The sequence below is a fragment of the Aethalodelphis obliquidens genome, unplaced genomic scaffold (assembly GCF_003676395.1).
Source record: "Aethalodelphis obliquidens isolate GAN/ISIS:26980383/991018 unplaced genomic scaffold, ASM367639v1 scaffold86, whole genome shotgun sequence".
In the NCBI taxonomy this organism is placed as follows: Eukaryota; Metazoa; Chordata; class Mammalia; order Artiodactyla; family Delphinidae; genus Aethalodelphis; species Aethalodelphis obliquidens.
This window is the reverse complement of record NW_020838030.1, coordinates 1740250-1765126: the sequence shown is the minus strand read 5'-3', so window position 1 is coordinate 1765126 and position 24877 is coordinate 1740250. Positions and strand designations below refer to the sequence as shown.

The 24877-nt window shown below is 41.6% G+C and overlaps 1 protein-coding gene across 5 annotated transcripts in view; it reads right to left on the bottom strand.

Annotated features, from left to right (window-relative positions):
- Positions 1-24877, bottom strand: part of NR2C2 (nuclear receptor subfamily 2 group C member 2) — a 90089-nt gene that overhangs the window by 19939 nt on the left and 45273 nt on the right. For 3 of the 5 annotated variants that reach the window (XR_003430145.1, XM_027093866.1, XM_027093868.1), the window contains 5 exons: positions 12606-12716; positions 4656-4856; positions 2889-2954; positions 2488-2590; positions 53-232 (listed from right to left, as the gene is read on the bottom strand). Coding sequence is in view for 4 of the 5 variants with exons in the window: in XM_027093866.1 (XP_026949667.1) it covers positions 53-232; positions 2488-2590; positions 2889-2954; positions 4656-4856; positions 12606-12716 (661 nt within the window). In the remaining variant the exon portion in view is untranslated. The remainder of the gene's footprint in view (positions 1-52; positions 233-2487; positions 2591-2888; positions 2955-4655; positions 4857-12605; positions 12717-24877) is intronic. The other 2 variants (XM_027093869.1, XM_027093867.1) reach the window with 1 other exon arrangement.

The window sequence follows — 24877 nt, the reverse complement described above, 5'->3', positions numbered from 1 at the left end:
CCTCACTTTTGCCCTCCTTATTAACTCACGTGGTTTTTTAATAGTTACTCACATTCCATCTTCATGCCCATCTCTAAGCATTTTTTCAGCCGGCAAAACTGACAGCGGTTCCGGTGGTGTTTATTGATGATGCAGTCTTGATTGCTCCGGCAGCTGTAGGTCAAATTTTTCCTTACGCTCCTTTTGAAGAAACCTTTGCAGCCTTCACAACTGACAGCCCCATAATGACGGCCTGAAAGAGAAAGGTAAGTCTATCGGGGACTGGTGTGCAGGGTCAGATGCCAGCAGCCATGGGCCAACCACAGGCCTGAGTGCTAAGCATGGCACCCAGGGCCTTCACATTTTTCTACCATCTTTAAAGTAGCCCTGTGAGGTCATGATGGACAAATGGAAGCTCAGACAGGTTATGTGGCCGCTGGTAAATGGCATGACCTCGGTGCTCCGAGTGCACAGCAGGAGCTCGTGGATGATGGCTGGGCTGCATCATCCGTTGTACTCACCGGGCCCGGCTCTGCAGACCTGCCTGGTGAAGGCCCTCAGCTCCCCTGTCCCGTCAAGAGTGTCAAAGAGCAAACACAAGCTGTGTTTTGTTAGCCCAAAGAGTCTCATCCTGCATTTACTCCCTCTGTGTGCGTCACGTCCTGGGCCCCAGACTGACCCGGGGTGGGGGGCGTGACTGTGTGAGCCCAGGCCAAAGGAAGGCCGCCAGTTCTTTTTTCTAAGCTTGTTTACTTTGGGGGTCTCTAAGTTCTAATTCCCTCCCACATTAAAAAGAGCTGTACGTGAGTTTACCCTTCCTCACGTTCCCAGCTGGGACTGTCCTCGCGTATGCTCTCCTGGTTTGGTCTCATGTAACCCAGGGTCACAATTACACTGCAGGGTCAGGGTTCACAGGGTCACTGTGGACGGCGGCTGCAGAGCAACCCATGGCCCTAAGCCCTAAGCTTTGGCACGTGGAGCCGTTCTCCAACTCTGCACTTAGAGGGTCTCAATTGTGTGCCTTTAAGAAGAGTCATGCTGAAATGACTCTGTGGACATCATTCTTCCTTGCTTGCAGTGGATTTCCTTGGGCTCTCTAGGCCTTAGAGTGATCTCTAATATCTGGAGGCAATGGCACTGCAAGCCTGTCATGAGCTTTACGCGCAGAAGGGTAAGCCAAGCAGATTCTGTGGCCTCTGCTATGCACATGTTTCATTCACTTGTTCGAAAGTCTGCAGAATGTCTCTCCTTGCTGAGCAACAAGATGCGGATATAGAGATGAAGGGGTCAGACACGGTTCCTGCTCTAAAAAAAGAGCACATTCTGGAGGGGAAGACAGGCCTGTAAGGAAGCAACTAGAAAAGAACACATCCAGTGCCCAGAGATCTGAACAAAAGGGTGATGAGGACAGAGGCAGCGCTGGCCCCTGCCTGCTGGGGCAGATGAGGGCTTCAGAGAAGGGGCGAGAGCACAGCACCTGAGGCATCAGCGGGCGGGGCTGGAGCTTCCGGCCTTCAGCTGGTGCTTGCCTGGGGTTGTCTTCCTCTTAAGAGGCTTGGCTCAGCACTTTTTTCTTTTTTTTAAAACCAGGACCACAAAGTATCCAAAGTTCCTACGAATGTAGTGACCACAGAATAAAGCAGAACCAAGTGGTCATCTCAGAACTCAGGTCAGTGTCCCTAGCATCACTTACCCTCTATGGCTCCCACTGTTAGCAGGCTGAAGTCTGAGCTTTGGGGCCAGACATCTTCTTTAGTCTCCTTGTACCCACCTCCTAACCATGGAAGCCCAGGAGTGCTTCCCCAGAGACATGGTGGGTATGGATGTTAAACTCTCCAGGCCCTGGTCCCGCCAGCTGGAACACTAAACTCTCCAGGCCCTGGTCCCGCCAGCTGGAACACCCTTCTGCTTTACCTGACAGCACACACTCAACCATCAAGGTCACCAATGTGACTTCAGGCCTTTCCTGACCCTGGGACTCCAGCCAGAATCGCATGCCCCCTCCTATTTATCACACTGGGTTACAGTGGGGGCATGACAGAGGCAGCTACAGTTAGGACAAGGGACGGAGAGACAACAAACACATCTTGTGAAACAGCAAAGAACTGAGCCGGTATTAACCAGACTAATGAAATGATTGCTCTTTTTTTTGGAGGGGGGGCAGGTGCGTGGCATGTGGGATCTTGGCTCCCCGACCAGGGATTAAACCCTCACCCCCTGCAGTGGAAGTGCGGAGTCTTAACTACTGGACCACCAGGGAAGTCCCAATTTCTTTCTTACTAGTACAAAAATAATTGACACCCAACCAAGATTTACAAATCACAGAAATAATTTCTTGATTTTTCCTTTTGATTCTTATAATCTGACAAACTGATTTGCTTATTTACATCACCACCCCAATAAGAAGAGTGGAGTTCATGTTTTGAAACCTACAACCCTCCCCCGCCCCGGATTTGGTGCATGATGTTGGCCCCTGATGTGCACCCAGCATGGCCTTTGGTTACTCACCTGAGGCTTTGTCGCCACACACCACACAGTACTCTACCACCTGGGGCCGCTGGACGTCGGCCTTCCCCAGAAGACGCTCCACAGAAGCAGAGTCCGTGACGATCTAAGAAGAATCAGGAAATAAGCAGAGTGCTGATGAAAAACCAGAGCACTAAGCAAAGTCATGTTGAACTGTGAATTCCTAATCTCAGGTTTCTAAGAACTCTGGGCAGAACTGGGAAAATGCCATGTGACAACTGAATATGCCACCAGGAATGGCGTGGCCGCTCATCTGGACCAAGCCCCTTGAGCGGTGGTGGGTGGCGGTGGGCTTGTCCAGGGTCGGACACTGGTTTTCAGGGACCTACCCTCCTATCTGGCCACCCCAACCACCTAGGAGTAGGGGCCGTGTGGGGACTCACAGGCGGATGCTCCAACATGAAGATACTCGAGGTCTTTTTGGTTGCTTCTCTATTCTCATGAAACAGCTTGAAAGTACACAGAGAGGCTTACTTGGCAGAGAAGTAATTAAGCTTTACTGACTAAATAACTAGCTCTCTCGTGAGGCAGCTGGCAGTGGAGGGACTAGGATAGGTGGCCTCTGAAACCTGCTATTTCTCCTTCATTTGTAGGTGACTTTCTAGGTGACCCACAGTGCTGCTTATCTGAAGAGTAATGTAACTGGTTTCAACATGAAAAAGTGAAAAATAGCTGTTATTAAATCATGTACTAACAATAAGCCTTAAAATGATTTATGTACAGTGAGAATATATACAGACATCATTATGTGCAATGACCTCTTATAAGACATGCAAGAGAATCACCAGCCATCCTTTCAAAAACAAGGAGTCGAAGCAAGCAGGGAGGAACTCTGATTCCAGATAATCAGAATGTACACTAGGAAGTATTTACTAATGGCATTATGAGGTGTCTCAAAAGTACAGCTCTGGAAGCTGAACATATTGGTGTTCTGAACCCAGCTGCAGCGGAAGGAAAAAAACCCTTTCCTTCCTGAATTTTCTCCATAGTAGAAATCTCCCTGCAAAACACATGGATTCTTAGCAGCATTATTCACAGTAAAGGTCGAAGCAACCCAAGTGTCCACTGACAGATGAATGGAAAAACCAAGCGTGGTCTATACATACACTGGAATATTATTCAGCCTTTAAAATGAAGGACACATAAGACAAAACACAGATGAACCTTGAGGACATTGTGCTCAGTGAAATTAGCCAGTCACAAAAGGACAAATATTACAGGATTTGACTTATGTGAGGTCCCTAGAGTAGTCAGACCCATAGGAAGTGGAATAGTGGTAGCCAGGGGCTGAGGGGTGGGGAACGGGAGTTGTTCAGTGGGGACAGAGTTTCAATTTGGGAAGATGAAGAGTTCTGGGGATGGGTGGTGGTGATGGCTACACAACAGTGTGCATGTCCTTAATGCCCCTCAACTGGACACCTAAAAACTATTAAGATAGTAAATTTTATATGTTACCACAAATTTTTAAAAAACTTAAAAACCAGAACCAAACAAGACCATGGATTGCACCCTGACCTGGACTAAACATGCTCCATGCTTGGCCACCATGGGACATTGGCCTTGAGTCCCTGCTTCTCTGAGTGTTGGACTTGGAAGTTCAATGCTTCCCAATAACCCTGCTCTTCTTCCAGCCCTTGCTCTCCTCCTTCCTGTACCTGCCCCAACCCCATCCCGCCTGCCAGAGCGGGGAGAACCAGGGCAGAACGGAGGGGCCCACAGGCAGCAGTTCACAGGAACAAGATCAGAATAAAGAGCCGGGCTAGTCCGAGGTAAGAGAACAAGTCGGTCCTCATCTGACTGTGGTCAGCCCTTGGTGGTGCCCCTAAAGCATCACAGGCCAAGGGCTGCCACCACGTGGCCTTGGTTGAGAACCATTCTCCAGTGGCTCATGCCAACTGCTCAGGTGAGTCTCCTGTGGGACCGCTGATTTGCCGGCTCAAATTCCATCCATCTGAGCACTGCAGCGGCTGCCTTCTGGGCCTCGCCACTCATTTGCTGGTTTTTTACTTTAGCCGAGGCAGCAACCCACCATGTTTGCAGGTCCCCAAAGGACCCACTAGAGATGGATTTGGCCTCCACGGTAGAGGTAAGAGTCAAGAACAAGTGCAGTAGCAGAAGTGCTGAAACAAACACCTGTCAACAGGTCTTACTTGGATCCTGCCAGGGACGAGGTTGTCCGAGGTGGTGAATATGAGCTGCTTGGCACTGGAGGTCTCCGGGGAAGCCAGGATCACCTTCCCAGTTCCAGCTCCATCTGGGCTGGTCAGGATGAACTGCTGCTTGGGGGATCCGGAGGCGTCCACTGCGGTGACTATCTGGATCTTCTGTCCTGTCTGCTGGTCTGTCACGATCTACAAGACACAACACGGAGGCTGCTCTCACGGAGCATGTGCAGTGGCTGCCAACGCCGGCCCGGAGTCAGTGCTGGTCCAGGACAGTTTCACCAGTGCCGGTGAAATGGGAAAGAGAAAACAACAGGGAGCTTTTCAGAAACTGGTTTTCATACAGCTAATTTTATTCTAGGATGATATCATCCCTCCTACTTTTAGAATTAAAATGCCCTTTGGAAGTGGAGGGAAGGGAAACTGTATGAAGGTGGTCAGCTTGAAGGTGTCTGGAGAGTAAATCCTTAGAGTTCTCATCACAAGGAAAAAAACACTTTTTTCCTTTTTCTTTTTTCTACATGTATATGAGATGGTGAATGTTAACTAAACTTGTGGCAATCACTTTACCATATATGTAAATCAAGTTATTATGTTCTATACCTGAAACTTAGTGCTGCATATCAATTACAGTTCAATAAACCTGGACAAAGAAAGGCCCTTTCTGTTATGAAATGAAGACAGTAATAAATAGTAGATGATAGGTTTAACTAAAAAAACAAGAAAAAAAATTCTTGTCCTAGGCATAATAAGAAATGTGGGCAACCCTAACTTTGTTTTTTTTTGGGCCATGCTGCACAGCATGCGGGATCTTAGTACCCCGGCCAGGGGCCGAATCCAGGCCCGCTGCAGTGGAAGCGTGGAGCCCTAACCACTGAACCGCCAGGGAATTCCCTACCCTAACTTTTTGAAACCCCAAAACCTGAGAATGGCTGCTTTAAAGGGCTATTTCTGAAGGGAAGGTCCTATAAATAATTCTGCCTTGCAGTGACAGAATGCAGGGAGTCCCTTGCTGACACACATCCAACTTCTCCCACCTCTTGACTCTGAGGTCTCTAAGCATAGAGATAACACCTGTTTCAGGGCTGCATCCCCAGGGCCAGCACAGGGCCTGGCACATGGAGAGAAGATGTGAATAAAAGACTGTGGAAGCCCTGGAGGCAGTGGGCGCTGACTCCGGAGAAGCCCTGAGCCTCATTTCTCCAGGGACGGCCACCAGTCATGAGCCCCACTGCCATAGCTCACCTCTTCCCTGCATCCCTGCCTAAGTGCATCAGTCACAATTAAGATAGCTGCTACGTTAGAGCAACTTCTCTTATTCCTGCTCGTGAAGTTCTTTGAAGCTGTTCTAGCCCGTTCCTGTCTCTCTTCCAGGCCAAGTGCCCAACTTGGAGCATGGGGCCACCTTTTCCCTGAGGACCCCCAGCAGGCCCTCACTGCAGACAGGACTCTTGCGGTGCGTGCGCTGGGCCTTGGGAAGGGGAGACATACTGTGTCTCTGTTTGTACCCCAGCTCCCTACAGCACATTTATGGACAACATATCTGGAATCTGCGCCACCTCTTGATAGAACTGCTTTGGGTCATGGCATCCCAAGGTTCAGACAGCAAACTCACACAGAGTCCTACAGCTTTGCCAACAGTCCAATACGGAAAATCCAACAATGCTGGTAGGTTCAAAAGAAAATGACACAAGCAAGGAAAGAGTCAATTACTTAACACGTGTTTACTGGGCACCCACTAGGTGACCAGCACTATTCTCGGTACTAGAGATGGAAGTGTGAACACGGCGGGGAGCTCGCCTGCTAGAGGAAAGACAGACTGTGCACCCTGACATGAAGAGGCAGGAAGGAAACAAAAAAGCAGGATAATGGACAGAACAAAATATGGGGAAGGAGGCAGGGGGGCAGCTTCAAGAGCAAAGACCTCTCTGAGGGAGTGACGGTGGACAAAGACCCAAATGAGGCAAGAGAGGAAGCCGTGCAGAGCTGTGACAGAGTGGGTTGCAGGCTGAGGGCCCAGTGAATGCAAGACCAGAGAGCCACAGGCTGGACACGAGTCCCAGCACATCATCGCTTCCAAGTGAATGGCCAAAAGACCTTTAAGGGGATTCCCTGGTGGCGCAGTGGTTAAGAACCTGCCTGCCAATGCAGGGGACACAGGTTCGAGCCCTGGTTCAGGAAGATCCCACATGCCACAGAGCAACTAAGCCCGTGCGCCACAACTACTGAGCCTGCGCACCACAACTACTGAAGCCTGTGTGCCTAGAGCCTGTGCTCCGCAACAGGAGAAGCCACCACAATGAGAAGCCTGCACACCGCAACGAAGAGTAGCCCCCGCTCACCGCAACAAGAGAAAGCCTGTGCGCAGCAAAGAAGACCCAGCCATAAATAAATAAAATAAATTAAAAAAAAAAAGATAGGACTGCCGAAAAGAAATAGAGTAATCAACCATTATAGTTGGAGTTATCATCACTCTTCTGTAAGCAACTGACAGATCAAGCAGGCAGAAAATCAATAAGGATATAGTTGACCTGAGGAGCACTAGCAACCCCCTTGATATAACTGACATGTGTAAACTCATCCATCTAGCAACAGCAGAATATACATTCTTCTCAAGCCTGCATGGAACATTCACTAAGACAGACCACATTCTGGGCCCCAAATATATGTATCAAACACACATATATATATCAAAATATATAGCTGAGTGTGTAAGGAAATGGGCACTCTCATACCAGGCTGGTGGGAGTATAAGTTGGTGGAACCTCTTTGTAAGGCAGTCTGGCAACTACTGTCAAAACTACACATAAGGGACTTCCCTGGTGGCGCAGTGGTTCTGAGTCCACATGCCAATGCAGGGGACACGGGTTTGATCCCTCTTCTGGGAAGATCCCACATGCCGTGGAGCAGCTGAACCCGTGCGTCACAACTACTGAGCCTGCGCTCTAGAGCCCGTGAGCCACAACTACTGAGCCGGCGCGCCTAGAGCCCGTGCTCCACAACAACAGGCCACCGCGATGAGAGGCCCGCACACCGCGGTGAGGAGTGGCCCCTGCTCGCTGAGGCTAGAGGGGAGCCCGTGCAGCAACGAGAAGACCCAATGCAGCCAAATCTAACTAAATAAATAAAAGATAACATTCCTTCTTAAAAAAACAAACAAACAAACAAACTACACATGACACACCCTTCCAGCAATCCTACTTTGAGGAACGGATCCTACAGAAATACTCTCACATGTCTTAAATTAAGCAGGTAAAATGTTATTTATTGCAGCATCCAAAAAATGGGATATCAAACTGCCACTCAAGAGAAAGAGGCAGCTTATTTGTACCACAGGGAAATACCTCCAAAAGAGAGTGAAGTCCAGAGCAGTGTGGGCAGAATGTCGACAGGAATGTAAAAATATGCTGTATTGTTTACATGTATGCTTGCAGGTGTAGATGCACAGCCCATCTCTGAAAGAATGAATATGCAATATGGTAACAGTGGCTTTTCTTGGGAGAGACGTGAGTGACTCCATGAAGAGGGAGGGAGGGAGACTCGTCTTTTACTCTGTATGGTGTGACTTTGTTACAGTGTGCAACTACTACCCAGTCAGCACGTACAAACAGACAACTCCTATGAGTACCTGAGAGGGGCCACTAGAATATCAGAGCAAGAAAGGAAATATCAGATGGTTGCGGATGGAGAAAGGACAGAGAACAGGTACTGGCTGCTCAAGAAGGGTGTGCAGAAATAAAGAGCTGGTGGAAGAGAGACCTAGGGAAGGAGGATGCTACAAGAGCCCAAGATGCAGTCCCCTGGGGAATGTAGTAAGGATTTCAAACTTTTAAAAAACATATAAACAGCAGAAGTCTTTTCTAGTAACATGTGAAACCTCAAAAAATAAAGTAGATAAAAAAGCACTGTATTATATAAATGTATTTTATAAGCTCAAATTTAAACATTTCCTTCAAACAATAAGTATAATTATGCTCTCCTGAAAACATAAATGTGAAATGGGGAGTGTGGAGGAATAGCTCTGGAAAACCTTAAAATCCATGGAGATGGCAAAAGAAGGTTTAAGCCAAGATCTGCCCCAAAGGGAATGAACACAGATTACAAGTGAGTGCACCAGTGACCTCCAGCATGTCAAATTTGGTATGTGACATGTTCAAGTGTATTTTTCTTTTAATCTACTTTAATTGCTTTGAAAGCTGGACTAAAAAATGAAATTTGAACATAATGTTTGTGTAATCTGGGAAACAGTAAAGAACACAGTTTGAAAACCACTGGCCTAAAAAGACTACATATGATGAAAACCCATGAAATTTACTGAGAAGCTAGATTTTGTGATGGCATGGCTCCGACTAAGCTTCATTTTCAGACAAGCAGGTGTTCTCCTACAGCTTTTCTTATCTCCATCTCCTTCCTCCCATAGTTTCTGCCCTAGACCTCTGTACCCCAAAAAACAACAGCTCTCAACCCCAGTCACAAGGCTACCTCTCCTGCTCTGAGGACCACCACCCTTCGCACTTGGCCCCAAAGCCCTTTTGCAGCCATTAGGATGACATTATACTGATGAACACAAGTCCATCATCAGATCAGCCCTCTGTTGGTCTGCACAACTAGATATGTTGGGCTTGTGTTGACTGACACCTTAATTTTTGCTTTCATTATTTATTTATTTATTTATTTTATTTTATTTTAAGAGACGGGGTCTCGCTTATGTTGCCCAGGCTGGAGTGCAGTGGCTATTCACAGGCGCGATCCCACTACTGATCAGCACGGGAGTTTTGACCTGCTCTGTTTCCGACCTGGGCCGGTTCACCCCTCCTTAGGCAACCTGGTGGTCCCCCGCTCCCGGGAGGTCACCATATTGATGCCGAACTTAGTGCGGACACCCGATCGGCATAGCGCACTACAGCCCAGAACTCCTAGGCTCAAGCGATCCTCCTGCCTCAGCCTCCCGAGTAGCTGGGACTACAGGCGCGCGCCACCACACCCGGCTTTGCTATCATTATTAAAAACAAAAATAAATCCTGGAATGGGAAAAATAGTTATAAAGGATTTAACTGGGAAAACTGATGAAATTTTAGAATATGGACTATGGACTAGATAATGGCATGTTTCAATATTAAATTTACTGATTTTGATAACTGTATTGTAATTATGTAAGAGAAAATACATGCTGAAGTATCCAGGGCAAAGAGGCATGATGTCTCCACTTTATTCTCAAATGATTCAGAAAAAACACATTATACATACATCCAGAATGTTACAGCAAACAACTGGTGAATCTGTGTAAAGGGGACACAGGATTTATGTGTATTATTTTCCTTAAGTTTGAACTTATATGAAAATAAAACATTAAAAAATTATATAACACAGATGCTAACATTTATTGACATCTACTTCCTACAGCTTTATAGGCAGTATCTCTTAATCCTTTTACAATCCTATAAAACAGGTACTATTACTGCTGTCACTTTACAATTATAGATGTTACAGAAACGTTTCCCAGGGTCACAGTGCTGAGTGGAAGCAAGATTTGACCCTAAAATCTGTTCCATTCAGAGCCAAAGCTCCTAAATATTGCATAGCTTGCCATCCTTACTGAATAATCTTTCCCTCCCAACCTTATCACACAAGCCACTATTTGAGTTCAGAGCACTGTTATTCATTAAAATATCAGAAAATGTATTCTTTCCCCACACCTCAGGGGATCAGAGATCCATTACTGAAGTCAGGACTAGAAATGAAAACTTCATCAAAGCCACAGCACCAACATCAAGAACCCAGAAACCAACCTATGACCTATAACTTTCCTTCAAAAAAACCAAACCTTGAAAAACAGTCAGTTCTGTTGCACCGAGGTAGGTCTCTTTTTTTTAATTTTTTTTTTTGCCCCACAGCACAGCATGCGGGATCTTAGTTCCCCAACCAAGGATCAAACTCGTGTCCCCTGCAGTGGAAGCATGGAGTCTTAACCACTGGACCGCCAGGGGAGTCCCAAGGTATGTCTAATTTTATTGACAGTACACAATGAAAAGATTTTCAACTATACTTACTTTACATAAAACTCTTGCTAATGGGTTATCTTCCCTAAAGAAATTGAAAGCTCAACGCCAAAGATCTATTCTACAAGACTGCTGCTCAAGAATCTTACTGCATTCTAGCCAGGACAGTGGTGGAACCATGGGCCAAGCACCAGGGCATGGGAACAGCCCCACTGTACGGAATGGGATGCCTGAATACCCCTCGGGAAAACAGAAAGATCCTTCTTATACCAATACAGGGGGCTGTATACCCTCTCTTGAAACACAAACTAGCTACCGATGGAGTTTTCTGGAAGAACTTTCTATGTTCTCATCTGCCCTCAGATGGTTGTGAAACCATAATATAACATCCATGGTTAAACGTACAAAGTTAGTTCCTAGTTAGTTAGAGTTGGGAGAGTTATGTAGGCAGGATCCTAACACCTGCTACATAAAACTATAAAGGACTCATTTTCAAGTCACAATCAGCAAATAAGAACAAAGCAAAAGAGAAAAAAATAACTTAGTTATATAAAGTTTCTAATTCTGAGGAATAGTAAAATCTCATTAACGTTGGACCAATTACTTCTGAATTTCTAGACACTCAGATATGTGTTTCCTACTTGGTGTGAAGAAAAGAAGTGTATGAACTTCGTTATTTATGATAAAATATTATGTAATACGGACATGATGGAAATATAATTTTTATCAACTCATTTCACTTTACTTATTAGAACTCTTCTATGCTTAGTTTATAATAATCCATAAAATCACTTTTAAGAATGGGTGAACACTATGGAAGTCATCTACTTATTACAGCATACTACTCACTTAATACTGAGTTTTAAAATAAAGAAACTGTAAATGAAAGCAATCCTTTACTTATTCACTCAAATACCTGTCCACCTGCTATTCTCTCAAACTTACGTTACATAACTAGAGTTTTCTCTGCCGTTCATTTCCGTGCATGTGTTTTGGTTTGGCCTTTTGAGATAACTATGAATCTCTTCTTTTTTTTTTACATCTTTATTGGAGTATAATGGTGTGTTAGTTTCTGCTTTATAACAAAGTGAATCAGTTATACATATACATATGTTCCCAAATCTCTTCCCTCTTGCGTCTCCCTCCCTCCTACCCTCCCTATCCCACCCCTCTAGGTGGTCACAAAGCACCGAGCTGATCTCCCTGTGCTAGGCGGCTGCTTCCCACTAGCTATCTATTTTACATTTGGTAGTGTATATGAATCTTTAATGTATGTGTTTCATCAATAATTTTCCCTTCTTCTTGCTTGTTGATCATGATACATGTACCTTCTTTTTGTTCAGTGGGAAAGAGGCAGGTTCAGAGCCCTGGGAAGACTAAACCTCCCATAAGTGAATATCATCAATTAGTTAACAACAATACTAGCAATAATAGTTATTATAGATAATTAGTACATACCGAATGTTATTATGTGCCAAGCACCGTTTCAAGCATTTTACAAGCAATAGTCACTGATTCTTCCTAATAACCTTATGAGATAAGTACTACTATTATGTACATTTTCTAAATGGAAACAGTGAGACATTAGAAAAGCTATAAAATGGGGCACTGGATTTGACTTCAAGTGGAGGTCCACACTCTTAACGACTAAGACATACTACCTCTCAATTTTGAAGCACATAAGTAATAAATGGTACTTCATTCCAATAGTTTGAAGTGACAGTTCAGACTTTTAGATTGAAAGTAAGTCAGCTTAGTAAATGTAAAATCTTTCTTCTTTTATCTTTTAAAAAATAAGTGAGATTGTACTATACTTGATGCCTAAGAAGCACAGCTCCTTAGTGAAACCCTTAGGCAGGTTTGTTTTCAGAAACGATTCGGGGAAGGCAGGTCTGCCCTCAGGCAGGTGGCTGGAACCAAGTGGGACTGGTGCAGGTACCTGAATGCGCTGAGGTGAGGCTACCGCAGAATCAGTGGAGATTATCTGGATGCGCGGGGAGGGGCTGGTCATCCCTGGAGATTCCGGCCGAGAAGTCTGTGTACGTGGTACCTGTGGGTGAGAAGAGGGCTGCATCACAAGGGGGCTTAGAAAGATGCCCAGTGGTGGTTTGAGGACCATGCCTCTTGCTTTCACTGTAGCTTTTTGAGTGATAAAATTGTATAGTTTTCGATGACAAAGGAATCAATGAGATATTTCCACAGAATGATCCTAAGAAACAGCTACAATAGCTGTTTCTAATGTTGAAAATGCAAGAAAAAAATGAAAGGTATTTTCAGGTCTGCTCTGCACAGCATCAATAAAATAAAAAGCTACCAAAATAACTTCTTAGAGATCATCTTTGAATTTTTTTCACTGTCTCTAAGGCCAGCTATAAAGCACTCCTTTAAGATGACAGGTTCCAGAAGACAGGCTCTCACAATACTGTTGAGGATGGCAAACAACCAGAATTACACTGGAAACTACTGGGATTAATACTTGTGAAAGAGTCTGGCAACCTCCCATCCTCACTGGGATGAAATCGGAAAAAGCTCATCAATAACACAAGGTCAATACCCACTAAAGTCAAGGTTCAAGGTTCTGAATGGTCACTTGGGCACCTGAAGTGAGCAGATATTATTTTTCCTTGAATAAAAGTATATCATGAACCAATGCTTTTCAAACTTCAAAAAAACAAAAAACAAAAAAAGGAAAAAGAAGAAGAGGAGGAGGAGGAGGAAGCAACACTTCCCAATTCATTCTATGAGGCCAGGATTACCTGATACCAAAACCAGACAGACATCACAAGAAAACTACAGATCAATATTCCTTATGAATATAGATGCAACAATCTGCAACAAAACCCTAGCAAAATGAATCCAGAAGCATATAAAGAATCATACACTATGACTAAGTGGGATTTATCCCAGGAATGCAAGGTTGGTTCAGCATATGAATCAAACAATATAACACACCCAAGAACAGAGGACAAAAGCCAAATGATCATCTCAACGTACAGAGGAAGCATTTGACAAAATTCAACACTCTTTCATGATAAAAACACTCACGAAAATAAGAACAGAAGTACTAGGCTTCCCCGGTGGCGCAGTGGTTAAGAATCCGCCTGCCAATGCAGGGGACAGGGGTTCGAGCCCTGGTCTGGGAAGATCCCACATGCTGAGGAGCAACTAAGCCTGTGCACCACAACTACTGAGCCTGCGCACCACAACTACTGAAGCCCGCGTGCCTAGAGCCCGTGCTCTGCAACAAGAGGAGCCACTGAAATGAGAAGCCTGTGCACGGCAACGAAGAGTAGCCCCTGCTCACTGCAACTAGAGAAAGCCTGCTTGCAGCAGCAAAGACCCAATGCAACCAAAAATAAAATAAAGTACATATTTAAAAAAAGAATAGAAGTACTGATATTCCATCAATCTGATAACGAGTATCTATAAAATACAGCTAACATAATACTTAGTGATGGAAGACTGAAAGCTTTCTCCTAAGATCAGGAACAAGACAAAGATGTCTGCTTTCACCATGTCTACTTGACACTGTACTGGAAGTTCTAGACAGGGCAATTAGGAAAGAAAAAGAAACAAAAGCAGCCAGATTTGGAAAGAAGAAAAACTATCTCTTTTTGCAGATGATACGATCTTGCACATAGAAAATCTGAAAGAATCCACAGAAAAACTATTAGCGCTAGTAAATGAGTTTCAAGGTTGCAGAATACAAGATCAACATATAAAAATAAGTTATCTTTCTATAAGTTAGCAAAGAGCAATCAGAAAATAAAATTAAAGGAACAATCCCACTGACCATAGCATCAAACACAAGAAAATAGTTAGGAATAAATTTAACAAAAGTGTAGTATTTGTATACTGAAAACTACAAAACACTGTTGAAAGAAATTAAAGAAGACCTAGATGACATCTGTGTTCATTCATCAGAAGATTTAATATTGTTAAGATGACAATATTACACAAATTGATCAACAGATTTAATATAGTTGCTATCAAAATTCTAGCTGTCTACATTGCATAAATTGACAAGCTCATCCTAAAACTCATGGAAATGCAAGGGACCCAGAATAGCCAAACAATCTTGAAAAAGAACAAAGTTGGAGGACTCACACTTCTTGGCTTCAAAACTTATTATAAAGCTACAGTAATCAAAACTGTTGGCAATGGCATAAAAACAGACACAATGACCAACAAAAAAGAACAAAGAGCCCAGAAATAAACCCTCCCATATGTGGTCAGATGATTTTTGACAAAAGTGGCGTGCCAATTCAATGGGGAAAGAACAGTATTTTCAACAAATGGTAATGGAACAACTGGACACAACATAGAAGAATGAAACTGGACCCCTCCCTCCTACTATATGGAAAACAATTAACTCAAGAGAGAGAATTCTGGGAAGATGGTGGAGTAGGAAGCACCAGGAATCTCTTTCCCTACCTAGACCACAATTGCACTAGTGGAATCTGTCTGATGTAACTATTTTGGAACTCAGGAGTCTACTGGAGGCTTGCAATTTCCAGGGGAAGCCTTGGACCATAAATTGCAGTTAATTTTGGTCAACTCCAGCTCCTAGCACAGTAGCAGCAGCTACCCATTCCCCACATCTACCGTATAACAGGCACCTGTGCACATGTTCCAGAAGCAGCTTGCACACAGCTTGTGGGAGCCAGGGTGGGCAAAAAGGGCCCTTGTCCTCCAAATACTGGGGATCTGTGCTCCAATCAATGATTGCTTCCTCTGATCCCACAGGTGCAGACAAAGAAGGGGTATCCATTGTCTTTGTACTTCTTCCTACTGTTGCAAGCCCCTCCATTTCTGCTGAAGTGATTTCCAGGGGACTTAAAAGACTGGATTGCTTCCCCCACCTCCCCATTTTTCTCTTTATCCTCTATTGGGAACCAGACATTAAAGACAAGGACATTCAAAACTAACTGCATATATAGGGACAATTAGAAAGTAAATACACATGCTCAGAGAAAGGCACAGGTTCAGAAAAGACCCTAGAAAAGACGTTAAGTTTACATGTCAGGATGCTCCTTGGAAAACAGCTTACAACAAAAACAATAAAGTAACAAAAAACAGTAAATATTTGGAAAGGGAGAGAATCTGATTTCCACAGTTACCACATTATTAGATTTAAATGTCCAGATTCAAATGTTGTTTCAACAACAACAACAAAACCACATGGCATACAAAGAAACAAGAAATTATGATTCATTCAAAGGAAAAAAAAATCAATGTAAGTTATCCCTGAAAAAGATCTCATGTCAAATGTATTAGACAAAGACTGAACTAAAGGAAGACGTGGAAAACTCAACAAACGATGTAAGAACAAAATGGAAATACCAATAAACAGATATAAAACCTAGAAAGAAACCAAAAAAAATTTTTTGGAGCTGAAAACTACAATAACTGAAATGAAAAATTCACTAAAAGGATTCAAAGGAAGATTTGAACAAGCAGAAGAATCAGTTACCTTGATAGAAAGTAGTGAGTCTGAGGAACAGAAAGAAAAAAGATTGAAGAAAACTGACCAGTGCCTATGAGGCCTACAGGATACCAAAAAGTAGACCAACATAGCATTGTGGGAGTCTGGAGGACAAAAAGGGGGTGAGCAAAGAATATATGAAGAAATAATGTCTGAAAACTTCCCAAATTTGATCAAAGACATGAACATAAACATCCAAGCCCACCAAACTCCAAGTAATAGGAACTCAAAGAGACCGAAATCAAGACATTATAATCAAACTTTCAAAAGACAAGAAGAGAACATCTTGAAAACAGTAAGAGAGAAGCAAACTATCACATACAAAGGACCTGCAATTAGACTATTTGCAGATTTCTCAGGAGAAACTTGGGAGGTCAGAAGGCAGTTGGCCAATACAGTCAAAGTGCTCAAAGAAAAGAAACCTGTCAACCCAAAATACCATACCCGGCAAAACTATCCTTCAAAAGTGAGGGAGATTATAATTAAAACGGCAAAAGTTAAAGATAAAGAGAGGACTCTAAACGCAGCAAGAGAAAAACAAAGAGTTAATTTTATAAGGGAACCCCCATAAGGCTATCTGGTGATTTCTCTACAGAAATGCTTCGGGTCAGAAGGGAGTGGCAAGATAAATTCAAAGTCCTAAAAGGGAAAAACCTGCATCGTAGGATACTCTACACAACAAGATTATCATTAGAATAGAAGGAGAGTCAAAGAATTTCTCAGACAAGCAAAAACTAAAAGAATACAGCAATACTAAACTTTTAACCTGAAAGAAATATAAAAAAGTCTTCTCTAAATAAGATAGAAGCAAAAAAAAAAAAAAAAAAAACCAGCAGCAGCAGCAGCAAGAATCTATAGGAAAGAAAAAAAAAACAACCCACAATTGGGGCCTTCCCTGGTGGCGCAGTGGTTAAGAATCCGCTTGCCAATGCAGGGAACAGGGGTTTGAGCCTGGTCTGGGAAGATACCATACGTCGCAGAGCAACTAAGCCCGTGTGCCACAACTACTGAGCCTGTGCTCTAGAGTCTGCATGCCACAACTACCAAAGCCCACGTGCCTAGAGACCATGCTCCTTAACAAGAGAAGCCACTGCAATAAGCCCACACACCACAACAAAGAGTACTCCCCACTTGCTGCAACTAGAGAAAGCCCATCTACAGCAATGAAGACCCAACACCGTCAAAAATAAATAGACAGATAGATAAATAAATTAGTTAAAAAAAACATAATTGAAAAGTATATCACTTAAATAAGCCAGTATGCAGATTAAAAAATTAAAAAAAAATTTGGGAGGTAAAAGTGATAACTACAATGAACAGCAAAAGCATAAACATGAAGATATAAAAGAGGACATAGGGGCTTCCCTGGCGGCGCAGTGGTTGAGAGTCTGCCTGCCGATGCAGGGGACACGGGTTCGTGCCCTGGTCCGGGAAGATCCCACATGCCGTGGAGCGGCTGGGCCCATGAGCCATGGCCGCTGAGCCTGCGCGTCCAGAGACTATGCTCCGCAACGGGAGAGGCCACAACAGTGAGAGCTCCGCGTACCACAAAAAAAAAAAAAAAAAAAGAGGACATAAAAATCATAAAATGTGGGGAAGGGAGTAAGAAATTGTAGATTTTTTTTTTTAGAATGTATTTGGAGCCTATATGACAACCAGTCTAGAGCAAGTAGATAACAGTAATAGGTTAGCATACCTGAAAAACAGGGTAACCACAAATCAAAAACATTATTCACAAAAACTAAAAATAAGAAAACACAAGCATAATATAAAAGAAAACCATCAAACCACAAAAGGAAAAACAAAAAAAAGGAACGAAGAAGAAATATAAAATCAACTGGAAAACATTTACAATCGCAATAAATATATATCTATTAATATTTACCTTAAATTATATGCCCCCATCAAATGACACAGAGTGGTAGACTGGATAATAAAATAAGAGCCTACAATATGCTTCCTACAAGGAACCCTTTAGAGTGAAGAACACACATAGATTGAAAGTGAAGGGATGGAAAAAGATATTTCATGCAAACGGAAATCAGAAGAAAGCAGGGGCAGCAATACTCATATGAGACAAAACAGACTTTAAAACAAAATCCATAAAGAAAGACAAAGAAGGACACTATATAATGATAAAAGGATCAATACAAGAAGAGGCTATTATGCTCATTAACATATGCACCCAATATAGGAGCACCTATATAGATAAAACAAATACTAACAGATATAAATGGAGAAACTGATGAGAACACAGTAATAGTAGGAAATTTTAACACCTCACTGACATCAGTAGACAGATCGTCCAGACAGAAAAATCAATAAAGCAACAGAGATCCTAAATGACACAATAGAACAGTTAGACTTAATTGATATTTTCAGGACACTACATCAAAAAAACCCAGAATACATATTCTTTTCAAGTGCACATGGAACTTTCTCTAGGATAGACCATACACTAGGACATGTAACAAGTCTCAACAAATTTAAGAGGATAGAAATCATTTCAAGCATCTTTTCTGACCACAATGGCAGCACGAAACTAGAAATCAACCACAGAAAGAGAAATGAGAAAAAAAAAAAACGATTACATGGAGACTAAACAACATGGTGCTAAAAAATCAATAGGTCAACGATGAAATCAGAACATATGTTGAAATAAATGACAATGATAACACAACCATACAAAATCTATGGGAGGCAGCAAAAACTGTACTTAGAAGAAAGTTCATAGCAATACAGGCTTTCCTCAAAATACAAGAAAAATCTCAAATAAGCATCCTAACCTGCCATCTAAAAGAATTAGAAAAAGGAGAACAAACAAAACCTTAAGTCAGCAGAAGGAAGAAAATAATAAAGACCAGAGAGGAAATAAACAGAGATTAAAAAAACAACAGAAAAAGAACAATCAAACCAAGAGCTGGGTTTTTGAAAGGGTAAACAAAATCTACAAACCTCTAGCCAGGCTCACCATAAAGAAAAGAGAGAGGACCCAATAAACAAAATAAACGAAAGAGGACAAGTAAAAACTGATACCACAGAAATACAAAAAAAACATAAAAGAATACAACTATATGCCAACAAATTGGACAACCTAGAAGAAATGGACAGGTTTCTAGAAACATACAGCCCACCAAAACTGAATCGAGAAGAAATAATTTGAACAGACTGATTACTAGACGTGAAATAGAATCCGTAATTTAAAAAACTCCCTGAAAACAAAAGTCGAAGACCAGATGGCTTCACTGGGGAATTCTACAAAACATTAAAAGAACTTACACCAATCATTCTCAAACTCTTCCAAAAGAGTGAAGAGGAGGGTACACTCCCAAAGTCGTTCTAGAAAGCCACCTCACCCTGATGCCAAAACCAGACAAAGACACCACCAAAAAAGAAAATTACAGGCCAATATCTTTGATGAGTACAGATGCAAAAATTCTCAACAAAATATTAGCAAACTGAACCCAACAATACATAAAAAAGATCATACACCACAACCAACTTGGATTCATCCCAGGGTCACAAGAATGGTTCAACATACATAAATGAATCAGTGTGATACAACACATCAACAAAAGAAAAGACAAAACCACATGATCATCTCAATATACGCAGAAAAGGCATTTGATAAAATTCAACATCCATTCATAATAAAAACTCTTGCCAAGTAATAGAGGGAACATATCTCAACATAATAAAAGCTATTTATGACAAACCCACAGCCTACATAATACTCAATGGTGAAAAGCTGAAAGCCTTCCTGCTAAAATCTGGAATAAAGCAAGGATGCCCACTCTTACCACTTCTATTCAACAAGTTTTGGAAGTCCTAGCCACAACAATCAGACAAGAAAAAGAAATAAAAGGTATCCAAACGGGAAGGAAGAGGTAAAATTGTCATTATACGCAGATGACATGGTACTAAGATACAGAAGACCCTCAAGACTCCACATAAAAACTACTAGAAGTGATAAGTGAATTCAGCAAGGTAGCAGGGATACAAGGTTAACATACATAAATCAGTTGTATTTCTTTACACTAGCAATGAAATATTAGAACGTAAAAAAAAAAAACCCTTTAAAAATCGCATTAAAAAGTAAAATATTTAGGAATAAACCTGACCAAGGAGGTGAAAGACTTACATGCTGAGAACTATAAAACACTGATAAAGGAATTTGAAGATAATGCAAAGAAATGGAAAGATATCCCATGTTCTTGGATTGGAAGAATTAATATTGTTAAAGTGGCCACACTACCCAAAGCAATCTACAGATTTAATGCAATGCTTATCAAATTACCCATGACATTTTTCACAGAACTAGAACGAATACTCCTATAAATTTTATGGAACCATAAAAGACCCAGAGGGCTTCCCTGGTGGCGCAGTGGTTGAGTCCGCCTGCTGATGCAGGGGAGACGGGTTCGTGCACCGGTCCAGGAGATCCCACATGCCACGGAGCAGCTGGGCCCATGAGCCATGGCTGCTGAGCCTGCGCATCCGGAGCCTGAGCTCCGCAACGGGAGAGGCCACAACAGTGAGAGGCCTGCGTACCACAAAAAAAAAAAAAAAAAAAAGACCCAGAACTGCCAAAGCAATCCTGAGGAAAAAAGAATAAAGCTGGAAGCATAATCCTCCCAGATTTCAGCCAATACTACAAAGCAAGAGTAATCAAAATCTCATGATATTGGCACAAATGCAGACATATGGATCAACCAGAAATAAACCCACACACCTGTGGTCAATTAATCTTCAACAAAGGAGGCAAGAATACACAATGAAGAAAGGACTCTCTTCAGCAAGTGGTGTTGGGAAAACTGGGCAGCCGCATGTAACTCAACAAAGAACACTCCCTCACACCCTACACAAAAATAAACTCAAAATGGCTTAAAGACATATATAAAACATGACACCATAAAACTCCTAGAAAAGAACATAGGCAAAACATTCTCTGACATAAATCGTAGCAATGTTTTCTGAGGTCAGTCTCCCAAGACAATAGAAATAAAAACAAAAATAAAACGTACAAGCTTTTGCACAGCAAAGTATACCATAAACAAAACAAAAAGACAACCTGCGGACTGTGAGAAAATACCTGCAAATGATGTGACTGACAAGGGCTTAATTTCCAAAATATACAAACAGCTCATACAACTCAATAACAGAAAAAGGCAAACAACCCAGTCAAAAAATGGGCAGAAGACCTAAATAGATATTTCTCCAAAGAAAACCATACAGTTGGCCAATAGGCACATGAAAAGATGCTCAACATCGCTAATTATTAGAGAAATGCAAATCAAAACTATAATGAGGTATCACCTCACACTAGTCAGAATGGTCATCATTAAAAAGTCTACAAATAGAAGCCCTGGTGGCACACTGGTTAAGAATCCACCTGCCAATGCAGGGGACATGGGTTCGAGGCCTGATCCGGGAAGATCCCACATGCCTTGGAGCAACGAAGCCTGTGCGCCACAACTACTGAGCCTGCGCTCTAGAGTCTGCAAGCCACAACTGCTGAGCCCACGTGCCTAGAGCCTGTGCTCCACAAGAGAAGCCACCACAATGAGAAGCCCGTGCACTGCAATGAAGAGTAGCCCCCGCTCGCCGCAACTAGAGAAAGTCCCTGTGCAGCAACAAAGACCCAACACAACCAAAAATAAAAATAAGTAAAAAATTTTTTTAAAGTCTACAAATAATAAATGCTGGAGAGGGTGTGGAGAAAAGACAACCCTCCTACACTGTTGGTAGGAATGTAAATTGGTGCAGCTACTGTGGAAAACAGCATGGAGGTTTGCTAAAAAACTAAAAGAGTTGCCATATGATCCAGCAACCGCACTCCTAGGTATGTATCTGGTGAAAACTCTAATTCAAAAAGAAACATCACCCCAATGTTCACAGCAACACTATTTACAATAGCCAAGACATGGAAGCAACCTAAATGTTCATCAACAGATGAATGGATAAAGAAGATGCAGAGTGTGTGTGTGTGTGTGTGTGTGTGTGTGTAGTGGAATACAACTCAGCCATAAAAAAGAATGAAATAATGCCATTTGCAGCAACATGGATGGACCTAGAGATTATCATACTAAGTGAAGTAAGTGAGAAAGAGAAAGAGAAACAGCATATGATATCACTTATATGTGGAATCTTTAAAAAAAATGATACAAATGAACTTATTTACAAAACAGAAGCAGACTCACAGACGTAGAAAACAGACTTATGGTTACCAAAGGGGAAGGGGATAAATTAGGAGTTTGGGATTAGCAGATACAAGTGTCAATGAAAATAATCAATAAAGAATCTATAGTAAGAAGAGTTTTATTTGAGCCAAACTAAGGACAAGCCCAAAAGCCAGCTTCCCAGATTAGTCTGAGAAGCTCCTCTGGAGAAGCATCGTTTCCAGCACAGTTTTATATCTTGTCAGAACAAAGAACATTACATTTCTTCAAGGTTTAAAAACAAAAGACCCCACAAAGATCAGTGATCAGTAAGTCAGCATGGCCTTGGCACCTGGGAAGGGAGTTTTATCATCAAAGAAGGCCCAGCATTGGCACCTAAGGAAGAGAGGAATCTTTATTTTTGACATGGACATTCTTTACTTCTGGTCAGTGTGCCCTTTTCTTTAATAATTAAAGCATATGTACAATGTATGTTTGATACGCCACAAACAGGTTATTTTAGTTAGCATAAAATTCAGGTTAACTCATGCATAAGCCAGAATGACTTCCCTGTATCTCAATACGTGAAAATTTCTTTTATCGCAAACTATACACACACACACATATATATACTACATATATTTACATATATAAAATAGATAAACAACAAGGTCCTTTTGTATAGCACAGGGAACTATATTCAATATCCTGTAATAAACCATAATGGAAAAGAATATGAAAAAGAATATATATATAAAAAACTGAATCACTCTGCTGTACGCCAGAAACACAACATTGTAAATCAACTATACCTCAATTAAAATAAACAGATAAATAAATACATATTTTTAAAACAGAGGGAGAAACCAAGACATTCCCAGATAAACAAAAGGTAAGGGAATTTGTGATCACTAGCTTTGCCCTGCAAGAAATGCTCAAGGGAGTCCTGCAAGGTGAAAGGAAAAAACACTAGGACATTGGAGAAATAAAGATTTCAATACAGGTAAGTACGTGGGCAATTATAAAAGCTAGTATTATTGTAGTGATGGTTTACAACTATACTTTTTATTTTCTACAAATACATTTAAAGAAAAAAAAACCCTCAATTATCAGTGTAAAAGCTAGTACTGTTGTGACTTTAACTCTTGTTTTCTACATAGGAGACTAATGTATTTAAAAGAATTATTAGCTTATGTTTTTGGGCACACAATGCATAAAGATGTAATCTGTGACAACAACAACTGAAAGGGGTGGGGACAGAGCTGTAAAGCAAGAATGTTTTTCTGTGTGATTGAAGTTAAGTTGGTATAAATTCAAACTAGAGTGAATCTGTAACTTTAGGATGTTATATGTAATCCCCATGGTAACCATGAAGAAAACAGCTATAGAATATATACAAAAAAATGAGAAATGATTTAAACATTTCAATACCAAAAAAATCAACTAAACATAAAGAAGACAGGAATGCAGGAAATGAAGGACAGAAAAAGCTGTAAGGCATATATAAAACGAAGAGCAAAATGACAGAAGTCCCTCCTCATTAGTAAATATTTAAATGCAAATGGATTAAACTCTCTAATCAGGAGATAACGGCAGAATATTATAGAGAAACTGTGTTCCAACTGTATGCTGCCTATAAGAGACTCACTTTAGAGCCAAAGATACAAATAGACTGAAAATGAAAGGAAAAAGACCATGCGAATAGAAACCAAAAGACAGCAGAGGTAGCTGTACTAAAATCAAACAAAATAGACTTTAAAATTTCAAAAGGTTGTAAGAGACAAAGAAGGATACTAATAAGAGGATCAACACAGCAAGAAGATATAACAATCACAAACATTTACACACCTAATAACCAGAAAAATATGTGAAGCCCAAACTGATAGAACTTAAGGAAGAAATGGACAGTTCTGCAATAATAATTGGAGACTTCAATAGCCCAATCTCAGTAATGGACAGAACCACTAGACCGAAGATATATGAGGAAATAGAAGACTTAACACAATAAAAACTAACTAGATTGAACACACTATACAGAACACTCTACTCAGAAACAACAAAGACACATTCTTCTCTAGTACACATGGGACACTCTCCAGGACAGGCCATAAGTTCAGCCACAAATTAAATCTCAACAAATTTTAAAAGACAGATACCATACAAAGTGTCTTCTCTGACCATAACAGGATGAAGTTAGAAATCACCAACAGAAGGAAACTGCAAAAAATTGCAAATCTGTGGAAATTAAATAACACATTCTTAAACAGCCAATGGATCAAAGAGGAAATCACGAGGGTAATTATAAAAAACTTAGAGATGAATGGAAACGAAAACACAACATACCAAAACTTAGGGGACACTGCAAAAGTGGTGTTAAGTGGGAAATTTATGAGCTCTAAGTACTTACATTAAAAAAAAAAAATCTCAAATGAGCAAACTAACTTTTACAACTAGAATAAAAAAAGAACAAACTGAATCCAAAGCTGGCAGGAGAAGAGAAAACAGAAATATAGAAAACGAAAATCAATGAAACTAAAAATTGATTATTTGAAAAGATCAACAAAATTG